Consider the following 19349-nt stretch of genomic DNA (forward strand, 5'->3'; position numbering starts at 1 on the left):
ATCCATCGCTTTGGGCCTCTGTGGGAGTAGTGAATGGCAATGGCAGGGAAAACATGGCACAGCAAAACCACTTACATCCCAAGCCAGCAACCCAAAGAGAGAAAGAGGAAGGGACAAAGGCCCCACAATTCCCTTCAAGGGGACACTCCCACCCCATGACCTAAGGATCTACCATAAGGTCCCACCTCCTCCAGATTCCACCACCTTCCAATAGCACCACATTGGGAACCAAAACTTTAACATATAGACCTGGGGAACACTGTCTTATTCCAACCATACACTGAGCCTCTGCTTCCGGGCCTGACGGTGAGTAGGAGGCAGTCTTGTTAACAAGAAAAAGGATTTATGTGGGAAAACAGAAAATCAAAGAAAATGGGAACCCCAGAGGCCTCAGGAAGTTGAGACATGTATTTGTGTTGGACAGCAAGCTAAAGTAACACTCCTTTGAACCCCCATCCATCCCAGGGCTTCGTGCATGCCAGGCAAGTATTCTACCACTGAGTTACAGCCCCAGCTGTTCAGCTGTATTCTTTTTCTTTTTTTTTTCTTCTCTTCTCTTTCTTCTCTCTCTCTCTTTCTCTCTCTGTCTCTCTCTCCCACCCCTCTCTCGCTCCCTCCCTCTCTCTCTGTCTCTCTCATGGTACTGGAGTTTTCCAGCTGTATCCTTAGCAGTTTTATTGAGAGATAATTGACACAAATCAAACTTGTTCATTCTGTGTATAGTTGTGTGATTTTCCTTGGCAGACCTAAAGGAATCATGTGCCTCCAAACTTGGATGATGATAAAGAATGACTCAAACAAGACCAGCTTAAATGAGTAAAAATGCGTTTTAATAGGGGTTACTTATAGAGCAGTGGACAACTACAAAGGACTATGTTTACCTGACCTGGTAAACACACTATCCCAAAGAGCTGTCACCTGGACTCTCCTGAACCCCCAGAAACCAGCAACCCCTACCTACCTCACTCTTTTGATATGGCTCTAGGTCTACAGCAGAAATCTGGACTACAGCTCCACCTAAGGTCGAAAGAGCAGAAGTACGCACAGGCTCAGCGTGAGACACAGGCCTGGGAAGATTCCATGTTTATGCACGCTCCATCTCTGCTCTTTCCAGGACTTTGCTGACCTCAGTGGACACTGACCCACGCTGGGAAGGATGGCTTGTCATGCTGCAGTTTGGCATGAGAACAACAATGTGGGGCTTGCTGCAAGATGGAGTTGCTCTGACTAGGAGTTGGAGGACCAGCCACACTGCAACAGTTCAGTGGGTTTTGGCCATGTGTCCAATGTGCAATCATGAAACATGTTGCGTCTTGAATATGAAAGTCCCTACGGCTCAAGTGTTGAAGGGCTGGTCCTGCAGCAGTGTTGAGAGATATTTGGGTCATGAGAGTTCTAATTTTATCAATGGACTCAACTATTAGGGAGGAGGGGCCTGTTTGGAGGAAGTAGGTCATCGGGCATGACCTTGACTGGCATACTTAATCCCTCATCCCTTCTTCTTTCTCTCTGGCTACTTTTTTTGTTTTTTCTTGGTGGTACTGGGGGTTGAACTCAGGGCCTCACTCTTGCTAAGCAGGCGCTCTACTGCTTGAACCACTCTAGCAGCCCTTTTCTCTGTGGTAGGTTTTTTTCAAGATAGGGGCTCACTATTTGCCCGGGGCTGGCTTCCAACGGCAATCCTCTTGATCTCTGCCTCCTGAGTAGCTAGGATTACAGGTGTGAGCCATTGGTGCCCAGCTCCACCTGCCTTCTTTCACTGAAGTTTTCTCTTTCTAGATTTCTCACAAATGGAATCCTTGTGAACTCACTGTGCTGGGGCAAAGCCAAGACTAGTGGACTATGGACCACTCACATCGACTGGCTACACCACCTGTGCTCAATGGCCGATTCAGCTCTTCTTTGCCTAAGGAAGCTGGTCTAGAAACAGGACCAGCACACTAGCCAGAAGAAACAGGCTCTAGGAAATCAGGGGAAAGGAAAAGCCACCCAGCTCCTGTCCAGTCTCAGAGGACGGTAGTTCTGCCTAGAACTTTCCTGGGAGGATGCCAACTCCAGCTCACATCAGAACCCCTGCAGCAGAAATGCCATTCTCCTGCCTGGTTACTACACTTCACCTGCCTTCAGAATCAAAATTCTGTGAGTCCCTGCAGCCAAGGCAAGAGCAGGACACTTCCGAATTGGAGGTGTTGTCGGTGTTCTTTGGCTGGAAGCCAAAGGCCATTCTGGCAAGATCAGGCCAGTCTGCTGAGCTCAACACCATTCTGGGACTGGGTAAGGCATGAGGAGTTCCCAGCCCAGGGCAAGCTGTTGTGTTCTCTATCTCCCAGCAGTCACCTACTGGGACAAAGTGGTAACTGTTAGGTCCCAGTCCTGTGGCAGGTGTGTGGGGTGTGGAAGATTTCACAAAAGCTGGAGTTAAAGCAGAGACAAAGTTTTATTCACTTTCCAAGAGAGGAAAGATGCCAGATACCATAGGGAGTATCAGTCCTGTGGGCTAATTGGTGTGAAGTTTCAAGAGCTTATGTAAGGCTGTAGAAACATGGGTGAGGGAGTGGAACGGGCAGTTAGTGCCTTTGACAGATGATAGGGTGGGTATCCTGGTGAGACTGGCACATTGGATTGGCCCAGGGATGATTCTTCAAAGTCCCTGAGTACTGTGACTTCTCAGAATACAACAGAGAAGATACCAGCTGGGTCTTGCCTAAGAAAGGTAAGTAAAGTTATGTGGGAGTCTGAACAAAATGGAGTCCAGATATAAAATGGAGTTATGCAGATCCATTTGTTAGCTTTCCAGTAAGTAGGGGAGGATGAGCTGGGATTGACTTGGATGCTGAAGTTCAATAATAAATGAAATCTTCAACTGTTTTCCTGTAAGACAGTCTGACTTGCTGAGAGCTCTAGCAGGTAGGTTCTGCCTGCTGTGTCAGGAGGTCTGGGCACATTGTGGACACTGGCCCCTTGTGCTCTCTCTAGCTTCTTGGTGTCTCTGGCTCTGTTTGGGTGCAGAGGGCTCTCCACAGACAGGCTAGGGTGAGGGTGGGGATGGGGTGGAGGGGAGGAAGGAGCAGAGCCAGCAAGGGAGGAGGATGAGGCACTTCATTTCTGGCTGATGTTCATAGAGTTGATCCTGGTCCCAGGAGTCAAGTGGCTCTTCTTGGTTGCATCTGACTTTTGCTTGTCACAGAAGACCTTGGTGACATGTGGTGACAGGTAGGTATTTTGGCAGCACTTGGCCATGCAGGGCCCTGGTCCTCATTAGGTTGTCAGAATGGGCTTCTGCTGTACTCCCAGGATGTCTGTTAGGATCCAATGCATCAGCAAAGAGATATGAGTCAAAGTGTGCATAGAGAAGAAACTTCCATTAGTTAGGTTCAACTTCAGCCACGACCTGACCAGGGATAGTCCAGTAAAAGAAAGGGACCAACTAAAAGTTGTTCAGGTTGGCTCCACTGTCCTCTTCTTGGAGAAGCTCTTTGATGTTTTTGGCCCAGTGAGACTTCATCTCTGTACCCAGGTCATCTCACCTTTCCCCAGTTTTATTGCTGAACTTCTGCTTGAAGCTGTCAATCATGGAGATGTTGGCGTAGCTCATCTTGGAACTACCCTTTGCTGTCCATCGTGTGTTCACTGGCGGATGCAAACACCTGCTGGGATTTCTTCCCTGTGGATGCAGATGTAGTCATGTCAGGGTACATGCACACTGCACCAGTCACCATGTGGTTCAGCTGCTGCAGGGTGAGATTCAGGAGATTCTCTCCTTTCAGTCAATGTCTTGGAGACAGCCAGTACACCTCCACCTCCACTGCCCTCAGGCTGCACCTCAGCCAGCTTCCTCCCTTCAGTGCTCTTGCTGCTTGCACACAGGCCAGATGTGGGGAACATAAGAAGCATATGGTCCTGCCTGGACACATTTCTCCATGAAGCAGGCAAACATCCATGTCAGAAGACAATGCAGTCAGCCTTAAAGCAAGTGAGGCAGCAGACCTGACAGTGCAGGCTGAGAGGCTGCACTCCTAGACTGTGACTTGGTGCAGCCTACTGGCCCAGGGAGGCAGCCCCAGCTCATCTCCCATGCCAAACCGTAGGATTCCAGGGCACCTTACTATCCTGGATGCACAGGAACACCAGTCTATATATATTTTTTTTGACACTGAATCTCACTATGTAGCCCAGGCTGAACTGAAGGCAGGACCAGTGCATTAGGCTTAATTGTGCCAGCTAGGCAGATGCTTTACTACTTGAGCCACACCCCAGTCCTTTTGTTTTTAAGGTTTGTTTTTCAGGTAGGGTCTCATGCTTTTGCCCTGGCTGGCTTGGAACCACAATCCTCCAATCTATGCCTCCGGAATAGCTGAGATTAGAGGCATGAGCAATCACTCCTGGTCTTAATTCAGGATTTTTAAGCATGGAACATTTATCACTTTAGGATTGAAAAAGCATTTTTTGTTAGTCAGGTTGAACCCAGGGTCACACAGTGCTTACAGCTTGTCAAGTGCTCCATGACTTGAGCCACACACTCAGTCCTTTGTTTTTGTTTTTTTGCAGTACTGGGGTTTCAACTCAGGGCCTATACCTTGAGCCACTTCACCAGCCCTTTGTTGTGAAGGATTTTTTCAAGATAGAATCTCACTAACTATTTTCCCGGGCTGGGTTCAAATCGCAATCCTCCTGATCTCTGCCTTCTGAGTAGCTAGGATGACAGGCATGAGCCACTGGTGCCCAGATTGTTTTTGTTTTTGACACAAAGTCTTACTAACGTTGCCAAGGCTGGCCTGGAGCTCACCATCCTCCTGCCTCCACCACCTGAACGGGTGGGACTTAGTCAAAGAGCTAAGCCAAAGAATGGCTGAAATTCATGAGATTTTGTAGGGGCTGACTTTAGACACCTCCCTAAACTCTAGTTTGAAGCTGTTTCTATAATTGGCTATCGAATTAACTTCTTGCTGAACCCAACCATCTGGCTGCCCCCATCCTTATTGGACTGGATATTCTGAGAGGGTCTCATTAGTCCATCCTGTCTCTGAAAACTGTCATGTACATTTTATGAGTACTGCTCATTATTTTGGTAAGACACCCTTTTCGTTTTTCTTGGGAAATTTTGCTATGTTACCCTCCTTTAGGGATTTATATCTCATCCCTTTATCTTGGGGAAGTTTTATCTTGTCTCCCTTATCTAGGAAGAAAAACTGCTATCACTACGCACCTACGTGTGAAGCTGGTTTCTCCCATCTTCCATAGTATTTTGATTTTAAGGATGCCTTCCTGTCTCTTTATCTAAGACAAAGTTTCTTCTGCCATCCATCCCTTACATTCTCAGCATTATGTCTGTCGTTTGCTCCCAGGGACATTTCTTCCATTTTATTTCCCCTCACATTTGTCCCTGTACAGAATACGTATTCAAAGAGGGCTTGTCAAATAAGTATTAAATATTTATCAATACACCACTGAATGTAATCCACTATAATCACTGTCACAATATTGAAGATACTTAGAATCTAGCTGCTTAGAACGGCTTATTTTCACAATTATTTGGTCACTAAATGAAAATAAGCGAGTTTGTACCTATGCTGTTATTTTCTCTGTGTTCACCATTATACTATCATCAGGCAGTACTGCACGAATTTGAGTTTTTTGTTTATTTTCAGTACTGGGGATTGCACTCAGGGCCTCACACTTGCAAGAGTTCTATCACTTGAGCCACATCCCCACATCCCCTTTTGTTTTTAGGCTGGCCTTAAAGGGTGATCATCCTACTTACACCTCCCAAGTGACTGGGAACACAGGTACATGCCTTCACACCTAGCCTTCACATATATAAATATATATATATTGTGCTTGCTAGGCAGGCACTCTACCGCCTGAGCCACACTCCCAGACCTTTTGGCTTTAGTTTATTTCTCAGGCAAGGTCTTGCACTTTTTGCCCTTGGTGGCCTGGGACTGTGATCCTCCTAGCTCCACCTCTCCCATAGCTTAGATTACAGATGTATGCCACCACACATGGCCCCAGTTCCACACATTTTAAGGAGCACTGAGGGCTGGCGGAGTGGCTCAGGCAGTAGAGTGCCTGCCTAGCAAGTGTGAGGCCCTGAGTTCAAACCCCAGTACTGCCAAAAAAAAAAAAAAAGGAGCATTGAAAAGATAGCAGGGCACTCTTTAAAGCTGAGAAAATAATTTTTTTTCATTAATTACTGACTATAGGGGTAAGAGCTGATTTGTGCAGAGGCAACTGTGTATTTTAAAGGGAGAATGAAGGAGTAAGAAATGAAAAATAACAAATGGGTTGGCCAGTGTAAATGCACTTGGCCACTGTGCCCCTAGCAGGTAGTCATGAAGTTAGGAAGATGCTCAGGTTTTTTGGAGAGACTGGTGAGCTGTAAAAGACCACAGCCTCCCACCTGAAACCCTTCAGTGAGTGCTCTAGGAAAGGCAGCTCAGGGCCTGCGGGCCAGTGGTTCTTCATAGGGAGCAATTAGACATAAGCAGTGGCCACAAAGAAAGGAAAAATCATTGTAATTCACCTTTTCAACTCCACTAATCTCTATTTAAGCTCAAGTAGCCAGAGCCCAGGGGCTATCACAGGATGCTTTAAGTTAGCCATGACCCTAAAGCTTAATTCATGCTTGCCCAAGAGTAGTGGACACCCAAGGTTAAGAATTTCAAACAGAAATTATCTATCAAAAGCACAGGAACAAGTAGATTATTCAATGTCTCTCTTAACAAGCTAATGACCCTTACTGCTGGAGTGGCTCAGGTAGTAGAGCACCTGCCTAGCAGGTGAGAGGCCCTGAGTTCAAACCCCAATACTACCAATGAAAAATTAATAAAACAAGACAATGACCCAAATCCAGGAAATCATCCCCTGGGCCAAAATGACCCCTCCCTGTTTTAATAGCCATCTCTGCCACCCAGACCTAGTACCTTTGTCCACGTGTATTTCCCCAGCTCTCCAATATTAGACTAGGAGATGGGGACTACCATTTTGAGTTTTTGCTCCCATTTTCTGCCGAACAGTCTGCTGAAAGTGTGATCCTTTCCTAATAAACTTTACTATTACTTTTGCTAAATCTTTGTATCTTGCTTGAATTCTTCTACCTAATGCAAGAACTGAGGTAATTTTCAAAGCCATTTTCTCCAGTAACATTTCTGGCTGGGAGCCAACAGCTCGGCCATGGCAGGCAGGGCAGCCCATGGGGTCCTTCGTGCTCAGACTTCTGCAGTTGTCAGGAGCAGTGCGACAGCTTTGCTTCTGAATGCCTGTGTTTGCAGCTCTTCGGAAACCGCATCCTTTGTCCGTATTTATTTATTTATTGGTGGTATGGGGCTTGAACTCAGAGCCTCACGCTTAGCTAGGCAGGCGCTGCACCACTTGAGCCCCTCCTTAAATCAGCCTTGGCCCCTACTTAAACCTTAGGGAAAAACTTGAGATTGGGCCCTTGGTTCTGCTCTTGCAGGAGGCGCCCAGCCAAAGTCTGAAGACCACAACATATGTGGTGTCCCCATGGGTCTCAGCCTCCTGGGAGGCCGGTCTCGGGCTGCGGCCGAGCCCCGCCGCTAACCCTGAGACCCGTGTGTGCGAGCCCGCCTCTCCCCGGCCGCGCCCCACCTGCCAGCAGCTCGCAGACTTGTCCCAAGTTCTCATATCCCAGCGGGCAGCGCGACCGGAAGTGCGCACCACCGAGAGGGAGCCGGCCCCCCACGGCGATCCTAGAGCGGCGCCGGAAGTCCCTCGGGCGGGGCCGCGGGCGACTTCCGGCCGCGGCGTGCGGGTGGCCGTGCGGGCTTTGTCGGCGGCCCGGGGGCAGTGCGCGGGCGGTCTGCGGCTCTGGCGCCGGGCCCGCGCTGTCCTCTCGCCGCGGGGCGCCGGGTGAGTGGCGCGTTGCGGGCTCACGTGGGCGGGCTGGGACGTGGGGGTCTCCCGGAGCCGCCCTGGCCGCACCGCGCTGCGTTGCGTTCGGGCCCGGGCCCGAGCCCGGCGTCTTCGCCCCGCCGAGCTTCGTGTGGTAAATTCCTGGCTCTGCCCCGCGTCGCTCGCGCTCCTCGTGGCAGGGCTTGCACACCCGGCTTGGCGGCTGCGGTTGGCGTTTCCGTGGGGCTGTTTTCAAGCCGGGTGAATTGGGGCGTGCGGGAGTGGGTGTGTGCGGGTGCAGGTGCGGGCTCAGATGCAGGTAGGTGCTTCCTGTCGCTTTCCGTGGACCCTGCCTGCCCGTCCTCCCTCCCTGGGCTTTTTGGCCTCTGTAGGTGGAGATGCGGTGCGGGGACCTGGTTGCCGCGTGAGAGGTGTAAGAGGGAGGTGTGGCAGTACAATCAGCTGCTGGGCTTGGCCTGAAGGAGGTTCCCCGGATGGGGTCAGGTGGTCATCTCTGCAGTCCTGCCTTTTCCACGAAGCTTCCATTTATCCCTAGAAGTCTGTGAGGCCCAGCGGCCTCTCTGTGCTGGTGCCAGGGATGTTTTACCTCTTTACCTGGTGTCTGCACCATGGTCAAAGGGTTTCCAGGGATCTTATCTGGATGCAGGTTCTAAACTCAGGCCCTTTGCCTGTATTTACAGTCGCCCTGAGTACTCACAGACATCGTTACATCGTTCATTTGAGGTCTGGTCCCAATGAATGAGAGAAGTAAATGTCATCTGCCCACCTAGGATTTGAGAAATCCCCGTTTTCCTAAATCTTCAGGCAGTACTTCATTCCCTGTCCACAGAGAGGGACCTTTGTTCCTGTGATAGACATGACTGATGTAATATCAATATCTTAATACCTGCCATAACCATAGTATCTGTCCTGTGAGAGGCACAGAGATTTCTCAGGCCTGCACATGTGGCTCTGGCCTCTTCTGCAGCTATGGGGTGGATCCCTGGTTCTGGAATGGTCTCAGGGATAGTAACAAGAGGGAAGAACTGTTAAGTCCCTGACAGCTTTCATGACCTGAACTGTAGAAGGAGGTCAGGGAAGTAGTGGACCCAGAACAGGGTGGCTCCATTGAGGCAGTTCAGAGCCCCTAGTGCTGTCCTGGTTTGTGAACAATAGCTGATGGACAACAGCTTGTCAAGAAAAAGAAGCTGTAGAAGTCCTTGACAAGAACCCTGAGCACTGCTGCTAGGGGCAGAAACCCAACAGCCTGGGGGCACAGATGGTGAGAAAAGGAGCTCCTAGAGGACAGCCAGCAGATAGCTCTACTTCTTCCTTTGACCTTGAGAAATCATCTCCTGGAGCTTCATGGATGGTTGTGAGAAGAACATGAGCAAGCAAACCGCCTTGCTCGGTGTCTGATGCACAGGACACTCAACTCCCTCCATGACTGAAGTAGCACATGCCCAGGCTCCTGATGGGGCCCTCTTGCTCCTCTTTTCTTTTGTTCCTTCATTTTATTTTCTTCGGCAGTACTAGGTTTGAACTTGGCCTCATGCTTGCTAAGCAGGTGCACTACTGCTTGAGCCACTTCAACCAGCCCTTTTTTGTGTTAGGTATTTTCGAGATAGGGTCTTGCAAACTATTTGCTGGTGGCTGGCTTCAAATTGCTATCCTCCTGATCTCTGCCTCCTGAGTGGCTAGGATTACAGCTGTGAATCACTGGTGCCTAGTTTGGGCCTGCCTCCTCCCTCCCTCTCTCTCTCTCTCTCTTTTTTTTTTTTTTTTTAGTGATATTGGGAGTTGAATTCATTGTGTGCTAAGCAGTTACTCTACCACTTGAGCCACACCCCCAGCCCTTTTTGGTTTTCTTTTCAGGTAGGGTCTTGAGTTTTTGCCTGGGGCTGGCTTTAGACCTCAACCCTCCTACCTGTAGCCTTCCGTGTAGCTGGGATCACAGGTGCATGCCACCATGCCTGGCTTATTGGTTGAGATGTGGTCTCATTAACTTTTTGCCAGGGCTGACCTGGAACTTCCATCCTCCTGATTTCCACCTCCCAAGTAGCTGGGATTACAGCTGTGTACAACTGCACCTGATCCTTCCTCCTTTCTTAGTTCTTCACCAGTGTGGATGTGGAAGTGAGTGCCGAGAGGGGCATCTCTTGTACACTCCATTGCCACTGTCACTGCAGCTGACAAAGCACTGACTCCATTTACACATCTCCTGTGGGCTTATTTCCAGCAGGTTGCATATGCAAGGAAGGGTCATGTTGTTGGGGTAGAAACCTGGCAGGCTCCTTACTCGTTACATCCAAGTCTCTTTAAATGAAAAAGTGTCTTTGTAGTTTTTCTCCTACAGTAGACCTTGGTATCGTGGACATAGGGTTCAAAGGAGACCCGCTGTTGAAGAAGACCCTTGAATGCTCACAATGTGCAGTTTAAACACAAGCAGTGATAACAGGGCTGACTGGGCTTTTCTCCATCAACAAAACTGTGTAATGTGCATGTGGGTCAAAACCACTTGTAATAAATTCATAAATAAGTCAGGCTTACTGTATTTATTCATAGAAGAAAAGGAGGCTAAGCAGAAACTTTAAGATTGATGATTTTGGGATAAATGTTTCTTCAAAGCAAACAGTATTCTATTTGGGAGGCAGAGATGAGAGGATCACAGTTTGGGGCCAGCCTGGGCAAAAACATAGTGACACTAAGACAGTAAGCTGGGCATAGTGGTGCACAGCTGTCATCCCACCCACCAAAAAGAGCTTCCTCTAAAGCTTGAAAAATTATGAAAACCATTAAGAGGCACACACATTGTTTTAAGCTATTCCTGTAAACAGATGCAACCTTGTTTCTAGGTAGTGCATTCATTTTAAAAACAAAATTAGGGACTAAAGCTGTAGCTCGATAGAACGTTAGGCCCTGGATTCCATCCCTTGCACTGCAAGAGATAAAATAAATAAAAATCAGAAGGTATCACTGACTTCTGAAACAAACCACATTTCTACCTTAAAAAGCTTAAAATAGAAACCTTTTATAATACCTATCCCAGCTGTCTCTAAGCAAAATAGTCTATAAAAAGTGACAACCCAGGCTGGTGGAGTGGCTCAGATGGTAAGAGCACCTGCCTAAATCCCAGTACAGCACCCTCCCCCCCATAAAAGAGTGACATATCTGAGAAGGAAAAAGTCCCTTGTGATGAGGAAATGGGCACTGCAAGCACACAGACCTGATTTGAACTGGTTTGGTGACCTTGGATAAGTTACTTTTGCTCCTAGTCTGTTTCCCCTGTAAAGTAAGCAGTATAGCTAATACCTACCTTCTGAGGAGTGCATGTGGTAATGCAAGTTTTTTGCTCAGCCCTGCCTGACTGGGGTGTGAGGGCCTGGTGAGTATCCCTCCTTTCCAAAGTCCTAAAGCTGTTGAGGCAGAAGCAAAAGTCACCTCTTTACTGGCCAAAGGTTAGATTGAAGTGACTTCCTCACACCAATTGACAGTTAAACTCTGGTACATTCTTGCTGGCAACACTGCCTCTCTGCAGCCTCCTCATGGGGCTGTCATTAAATCTCCTGGCATGGAGGAATGGAGCAGAACATGGGCCCCTGGAAACAGCTGGTTCTCTGGTGGAGGGGTGAAAGAGGTTGGGCTCAAATGCCTAGTTATTGTCCAAGTGTGTCATTCCAAGTAGTTGGGAAGAATGCTGACTTCAAAGTCATGAGGGAGTAGGAAAGCCTTGAAGGTATTGGAGCAGAAAACATGGTTTAAGTTTTTAAAGGCTCATTGTGCTGGCCCTTTAGGAGAGACAGAAAGGGAGAAGTATGGAGACAGCTTAGAAGGCCGTTGCCCTTGTGTAGAGAGTAGTGATGGTAGAGGATGGCACTGGGGGTTGTGAGCAGTTGACGGGTGCAGTGTAAGGCCCAGCTTTCACTGCCTATCTGCTGGCAGTTGGTTCTAGGGAGAAGGGAATCTATAGGATCACTGTACCAATTGCCTGAACAAATGGGGTAATGGAGGTTTCATTATATAAGGGGCTGGCATAAGAAGAAAGAAGTTGAGTTTGACTCCTAAGATTGGAAAAGTTCCAGGGGGTGAGAGGGAGGACCTTTGATTAAGTCAAGGACAACTTGCCCCATGCAGCCAGAGGGAGGCTAGACAATTGCAGATACAGGTAGGTGGTGGGAAGTGGACATTGTCACAGTGCCTCTACTTTGTCATTGGGAGGAGAAGCAGTGGGGTAAGGTGATGAGGGAGTGTGAACATTTTAAAGAGGGAGAACAGGAAAGTTAGGGGAGTGTGGAGCATTGCTGGTAGCTCTTGGGTCATAAGGCAAGACCTTAAATACAGAGCATTTGGTCAGCAAGAGAGCAGACAGGCTAGGAAACAAGCTGAACATAACTAGAGCTTGGTGTCACACAAGCTGACAGGAAGAGAAGGTTAGATATTTGAGTTTTTGTGAAGAGGATGAGTATACAGGTATTCCTGCAGATACTGAAATCAAAGGATGCTTGAGTCCTGTATAAAATTATAGTGTTTGCATGTAACCTACACATGCGTACTTTAAATCATTTCCAGATTACTTACCATGGACATACATTGTAAATACTTGTTTACTGTATTAGGGAAAAGTGACAAGAAAAAAGCCTAAAAGTCCAGTATAGACAGTCTTTTTCTTCAAGTGGTTTTGAAGAGGTTAGTTGAATATTGGATGATGCATAACCTAAGGATGCACAGGGCTAGCTGTGTAAATTGACAAGAACTGGCAGGTAGGTTCAGGGCAGGTAGCAGAAACAACTGAGACTGTCCTAAGAAACGTGATTTAATTCAGGGAACTAGGTGAAACAGGAAGTCCTACCTGGGCTCTGGCTTCAAGACCAGTCATTGCAGGTCAGAAATGCTGCAGCTGTACTGGGGTGCAGCTCAGTGTGAGAGCATGTGTGAAGCCGTGGGTTTGATCCCCAGCACTGAAAAACAAAAACAAGAAACGCAGGTGCTGCTAGCACAGTAGCTTTGTGTGTCATGTGTAGCTCAAATTGAACGCAGTACTGTACTGTACGCCTTGGGATCTATGCTGGAGGACAGAAGGCAGGAGATGAAAGAACGAGGAACAGTGAAGGGCTGGTAGAATTGATGTATTTAAGTGTTCACTTGGAAACATGTCTTGACTTTTGAGCAGAGTTCCAGTTATATCCCTACCCTTTTGACCCCCCCACCCCCTAACACATGGGGACAACTGACTGGGGTCAGACAAAAGTTATGTTTAACTGCACAGGGTCAGGGTGTGGGCAGAGGAAATTTAATGGATGTGAGTTGAATTTTGCACCTGCTTCAGCAGGTTCCTGTTAACAGAGGGGAAAGACGATCTTCTTTCATTTCAGATTCTGCCTCTAAGCTGGTGTCAAGAAGGTGACTTGGAAGCCTGAATTCTGAGGATGAAAATTCACATAAGATGATGTCAAACAGTCTCGCAGTGATGGAGCCCCCTGCCCCTGAGGCTGGGGAAGTCCATGAAGTCACATTAGGGCAACTATTAGGGAACCCAGAAGGGCAGAGCTTGGGGAGTCCCCCTTCTCAGGAAGGGGACTTTAAGCAGGTGACAGTGACCCATTGGAAAATTCAAACAGGAGAGACAGCCCAGATGTGTAGTAAGTCAGGAAGAAACCCTATTCTGAACTCAAACCTTCTTATACTTCAGAGAGAGATCATAGAAGGGGAGGCCCATCATTGCAGTGTTTGCGGCGAAAGCTTCCCATTTAATTCAGACCTAGTTAGACATCAGATTTCTCACACTGGGGAGAAGGCTTATAAATATGATCACTGTGGGAAAGGCTTTGGTCAGTCCTCACACCTTGCTGAGCATCAGAGTGTCCATGCAGGGGACAGACTCTACGTGTGCAATGTATGTGGGAAAGACTTCATTCACTATGCAAACCTCATTGAGCATCAGCAGGTTCATACGGGAGAAAAGCCGTTCAAATGCACACACTGTGGAAAAGCATTTTGTCACAGTTCAGACCTGCTTCGTCACCAGAAGGTTCACACCAGAGAGAGGCCTTTTGAATGCAAAGAGTGTGGGAAAGGCTTCAGCCAGAGCTCCTTACTCATTCGCCATCAGAGAATTCACACGGGAGAGAGACCCTATGAGTGCAATGAATGTGGGAAATCCTTCATTAGGAGCTCAAGCCTCATTCGGCATTACCAGATCCACACTGAAGTGAAGCAGTATGAATGCAGAGACTGCGGGAAAGCTTTCCGCCACCGCTCGGACCTCATTGAGCACCAGAGAATTCATACTGGAGAGAGACCCTTTGAGTGTCATGAGTGTGGGAAAGCCTTTATTCGGAGCTCAAAGCTTATTCAGCATCAGAGAATTCACACTGGAGAAAGGCCCTACGTATGCAATGAGTGTGGGAAGCGTTTCAGCCAGACGTCCAACTTTACTCAGCATCAGAGAATCCATACGGGGGAGAAACTCTATGAGTGTAACGAATGCGGGAAGGCCTTCTTTCTCAGTTCATACCTTATCAGACACCAGAAAATTCACACTGGTGAGCGGGTGTATGAATGTAAGGAGTGTGGGAAGGCTTTTCTGCAGAAAGCCCACCTCACTGAGCACCAGAAGATCCATACTGGGGACAGGCCCTTTGAGTGCAAAGACTGTGGGAAAGCCTTCATTCAGAGCTCCAAGCTGCTGCTGCATCAGATCGTCCACACTGGGGAGAAGCCCTACGTGTGCAGCTATTGTGGCAAAGGCTTTATCCAGAGGTCGAACTTCCTTCAGCACCAGAAGATGCACACGGAAGAGAAGCTCTATGAGCTCAGTGAGCATGGCAAAGCTTGTACCCCACCCCCAGACTGTGTCCACCAGGATGGGCTTTCCCTGAGTGAGGCCCCCATGCATTTGGGTGAGAGGGCCACAGGTCAGGGGGGTCATGTGGATAACTTACAAAGCAATCACTCTCTGAGTCAGTGAGTGGTGTTTGGAAATGGATGGACTTAGGATTCATGCGGCCTCTAAGGTTTGGACACGTTAGAGTTTCCTGACTTACGGATGGGCTGCCGCCAGGGCCAGAGAGCCAGGGGATCAGATGGCTGACCTGGAACTGGGTGTTGTGGGGGTGGTTTCAAGAAAAGATTTCTAGATTTTATTCACAATTTACAACCCACTCTTGAGTTAAATCCTTTCAGAGCAGAGCTGTGTGTTTATTCTTAGCCACTTGAAAGGTTGGAGAAAGGGATTTTTCTCATGCAAAACCATGAGCTCTCTCCCTGTTATCATGGAGCAGAACCTCAAGCCCCTGTCCTGCATCCTAAGGCCTTTGCGTCCTTGACTGCTTAGCTTACGCCCACATAGTTGAAATGTACTGCTTCTCACATCCTCTGAGCTGCTCCCACACTGTCCTTGTTTGAAGGACCTCCTCCTCACTTCCCAAACTCCTGAATGATGTACAAGGCTTTCTCGGGCATCATGCCTGGACATGTGTTCTTTGTGCTGAGCCCAGTGGGTCCTTCTTTGCTTCTATTGCTCAGTGCTCACCTCTGCTACTGTACTTTGAAATATTAGAATCATGAATTACCTCATGTGCAGTTCCTTGAAGACAGTGATCATGTCAGATTGATTCCTGTGTCCCAGTGTCTAGCACATGGTAATAAAAAACGCCCCCAAATCTGTGTAATTGGCATTTCTCTCTCTCTCTCTCTCTCTCTCTCTCTCTTTTTGAGACAAAGTGTCACTATGTAGCCCAGGCTGGTCTTGAATTTGCAATCCACCTGTATCAGCTCAGCAGTATGATATATTCTACTGGGCTTGTCTTCTCTCTGAGCCGTGTTAATGCCTCCTGTTCCTGCCTAAAGAAGAGTTGCAAGTAGTCGCCTGTTTACAGTTAGTGTCCTCTTGTTGCCTGTAGACTCCCCTGGACTTGTCTGCTGCACTCAGAGGGCATTGTCCTCACTCCATGTCTGCACCTTCTCAGACACTTGGATGTACAAACCCAGGGTGGTGTATCAATTTTTTCTGTTTTAGTGGCTCCAAGATTGACTCGGCTCTTGTCACTTCCTCACTCTCTGGCTCCCATTGTCGCATAATTGAAACTTCATTAAGATCTATAAGGAAAAGTTCAAGATTCTGGGAAAACAAGAGTAAGGTGCCATGCATCCATCCATGTGGAGTTAGTTGGGAAGAGACATCATGGGAGTGAAGTGTTGAAATACAGGTGTGTTCCAGCTCTTGTAGGAGCATTAGGTAAGGCGGCGTCTTAAAGTGACATTTTCATTGGTCCAGAGAGGTCCATGGATGTTTTGTCAGCTAGAGGAGGAAGAATGATTCAGGAGAGGTCTCCACAGACCAGTAGACAAGGAAGGCCGCTCTTCTGGTCAGGCTGTCAGAGCAGGCAAGTTTAGTTCATGGTGGGTTCCATCCAGCAAAACTTCTAGTCTTTGCTTCCTAGTTTCTTTCATCTAAACATTGGCCACAACAACCAGTTTTGAGATGATACAGAATAACTTCTATGAGGGCATACTTTGAGTTTTAACCAATTCTAGAAACCCTGGAAGCCTCAAGGGAGCAGATTGTCCAACAAGGACATACAGTGTCTACAATGGAAAACTCAGTCACTGGATATGGCAGAGGTGACCAGACCATTTTAATCAGTACAGTAGAACACCTACTTCAAATGTGCAGATTTGGAAAATCCCTACATTCATATGACCACCACCATTGTCAAAAACATTTTTCATACCCCAAAAAATTCCCTCTTGCTTTCCCAGTGACTGGCCTCCGAAGCAACCACTCTGCAGTAGATTAGCAGCGCTTGTCCTAGGCCCGCTCGTTCATGGATCTGTGTAGTTTGTACCTTTGTGTCCGACTTCAGTATGTCTTTAGCCTCAACCAGGTTGCTTTGTGTGCTAATAGCTCTGTTTGCTGAGTAGTGGTCCATTGTATGGAGAAACTTACTTATTCATCCACCTGTTTATGGAAATTTGACTTTCCAGTTTTGGTTCTTAAGAATAAAACAGTATTTGTGTAAGAATATTTATTTGCATGTGTTTTAATTGCATGTGTTTAATTTCAGGTAAATACCTATAACATTTATCACTGGGTTATAAGATAAATATCTTAGTCCCCTCAGGTGGCTATAGCAAACTTCCATAAGCAGTATGGCTTAAAAACAACAGGGCTTTATATCTCATGGGTCTGGAGGCTGGGTGATCCAAGCTAGGTGCAGGCAGACGTGTCTGGTGGAGATCTTTTCACTGTAACCTCAATGGCAGGGAGGACTTAGGGTGCTTTCTCTGGCCAAGGCCCATTTCTGAGGGCTCTGCCTTCATGACCTAGTCACCCCCTAAAGGCCCTGCCTCCTAACACAATTTTCATGGGCACCCAGGATTTCCACATGAACTTGGGAGTACACAGTCCATTGCAACAAATGCATTTCTGACTCTAATGAATCGTCGCAGAGCTCTCTGAGGTGCCGTACCAGTCTACACTCCTGCCAGTGTGGGAGTGCTCCTATTGCTCCCCATCCTTGATAACACTTGGTATTATCAGTGTTGGGGGAGGTACTGGAGTTTGAGCTCAGGGCCTACATCTTGAGTCACTCCACCAGCACTTTCTGTGATGGGTTTTTTTTTTTTTTTTTTTTAGATAGGGTCTCATGAACTGTTTGCCATGACTGACTTCAAACTGCAATCCTCCTGATCACTGCCTCCTGAGTAGCTAGGATTACAGGCGTGAACCACTGGCACACCGTCTAGACTTTTTTTTTTTGACACAGTGTCCTACTATGTAGCCTAGACTAGCTTCAAACAATGCGTAGCCCAGGCTGGTCTCTGATTTACAGCATTCCTGCCTCCGCTTCCTGAGTTCTGGATTATAAACGTGCACCACCATGCCCAGCTAGTTTTAACCTTTTTGTTGGACCTATGACTGGTTTTGACTTTATTTTCGTGTACAGTGGAGGATAGGGGCCAGGACAGCTGACTGTTTCTGTGCTATTTGTTGAAAGATTGTCAACTTCCACACTTGTAAAAATTTAAGTGGCAGTTTACAAGTGCTTTTTCCCCCTTTCATCTAAATGTTTTTACCCTAATAAGACATTATCGCTATTGCTTTAGTTTTGTAACATGTGTTGGAATTAGGTATTGGAACTGCTTCAGTTTTTTTTCTTTTATTCATATGTGCATACAATGTTTGGGTCTTCAGTTTTATTACTAGAACTTTTCACTATGCATGGCATGAGTAGCTCACTCCTGTAATCCCAACTACTTGGGCAGAGATCAGGAGGATCACAGTTCAAAGCCAGCCCAGATCAAGTAGTTTGTGAGACTCCATCTTGAAAACACCCAACACAAGAAAGTGCTCACAGAGTGGGTCAAGTGGTAGAGCGCTCACCTAGCAAACTGAGGCCCTGACTTCAAGCCCCAGCACCAAAAAAACTTTGGACTATTCTAGATCCTTGGCATTTTCATAATCATTGAGTGTCAACTTGTCAATTTCTACAGAAAGAAAGCCTCTGGGCTCCATCATCGATTTAAGGGTAGCAGACATGGTAACTTCTAGGCTTCTAATTCTCAAACATGGTGGAGCACTTGCTTATTTATGCTTACTCTTAATCTGCCTCAGTGCACAGATCTCGCATGTTTTGTGAAGCATAGGTATTTCATGTTCGTACATGCTGTTGCAAATGGTACAGGTTTTTAGAAAAGCTGTTCTTCAGTTATTGGTAGTATCTAGAAGTTAATGTGAGTTTTGTATCTTGATTTTATGATCAATTCACTTTTAGTTTTTTCTAGATTATTCAATTTTCTGTATAAATAATTGTATCATCTCCCAATTAAGAATCTATCTTTCCAATTTATATGGACTTTCTTTTTTCTTTGCCTTATTCCTCTACTAGGTCATTTTATAATTTTCACTACACGTGGTGAGAATACACCCTCCATTTCTGTTGTTTTGATGTCAGGGTAATGTTGCTCCCAGAAAGTTGTGACTTATTTTATTTACACTGGAGTTGTTTGTGCAGTAATGACATATTTCTTCATTAAATGTTTCATAAATTACACCAGTGAATCTGGGGATTTAGTTACGGGAAGGTTTTTTAAATTGCAAATTCCATCTCTCTGTTTTTTTTTTTTTTTTTGTAGTGAAGTTTGAACTCAGCTTCACACTTGATAGGCATTGTACACCTTGAGCCACTCCACACCTTGAGCCACTCCACCAGCTTTTCTTTGAGATGGGATTTTTCAAGATAGCATCTCACGAACTATCGTGGGCTTGAGCTGCAATCCTCCTGGTCTCTGCCTCATGAGTAGCTAGAGTTATAGGCGTGAGCCACCAGCATCTGGCTAGGTTTTGTTTGTTGGTTTGTTTTCTTTTCTTTTTGAGATAGGGTCCTGCTGTGTTGACTAGTCTGGTCTTGAACTCCTGGAATCGAATGATCCCCCCACCTCAGTCTCTGAAGTGCTGGGACCATAGGCAGGCACCATCATGCCTGGACTTGACATTC

At 47.0% G+C, this 19349-nt stretch overlaps 1 protein-coding gene and 2 long non-coding RNA genes across 3 annotated transcripts; 2 read left to right on the forward strand and 1 right to left on the reverse strand.

The window, feature by feature from the left end:
* Positions 1 to 808: 808 nt before the first annotated feature.
* On the reverse strand, positions 809 to 7752 carry LOC141421764 (uncharacterized). The gene is made up of 2 exons (XR_012446469.1): positions 7609 to 7752; positions 809 to 3664 (listed from the first exon to the last, which is right to left on the reverse strand). It is a non-coding gene; the product is annotated as an uncharacterized lncRNA (long non-coding RNA).
* LOC141421763 (uncharacterized) lies at positions 1195 to 4421 on the forward strand. Its single transcript, XR_012446468.1, has 2 exons — positions 1195 to 1622; positions 1780 to 4421. It is a non-coding gene; the product is annotated as an uncharacterized lncRNA (long non-coding RNA).
* Znf623 (zinc finger protein 623) lies at positions 7747 to 17385 on the forward strand. Its single transcript, XM_020170358.2, has 2 exons — positions 7747 to 7869; positions 13224 to 17385. The coding sequence occupies exon 2, from the start codon at positions 13295 to 13297 to the stop codon at positions 14816 to 14818; it is 1524 nt and encodes a 507-aa protein (XP_020025947.1). The 5' UTR covers positions 7747 to 7869; positions 13224 to 13294; the 3' UTR covers positions 14819 to 17385.
* The last annotated feature ends 1964 nt before the right edge of the window (positions 17386 to 19349 follow it).

The sequence above is a fragment of the Castor canadensis genome, chromosome 3, assembly GCF_047511655.1.
Source record: "Castor canadensis chromosome 3, mCasCan1.hap1v2, whole genome shotgun sequence".
Lineage (NCBI taxonomy): Eukaryota > Metazoa > Chordata > Mammalia > Rodentia > Castoridae > Castor > Castor canadensis.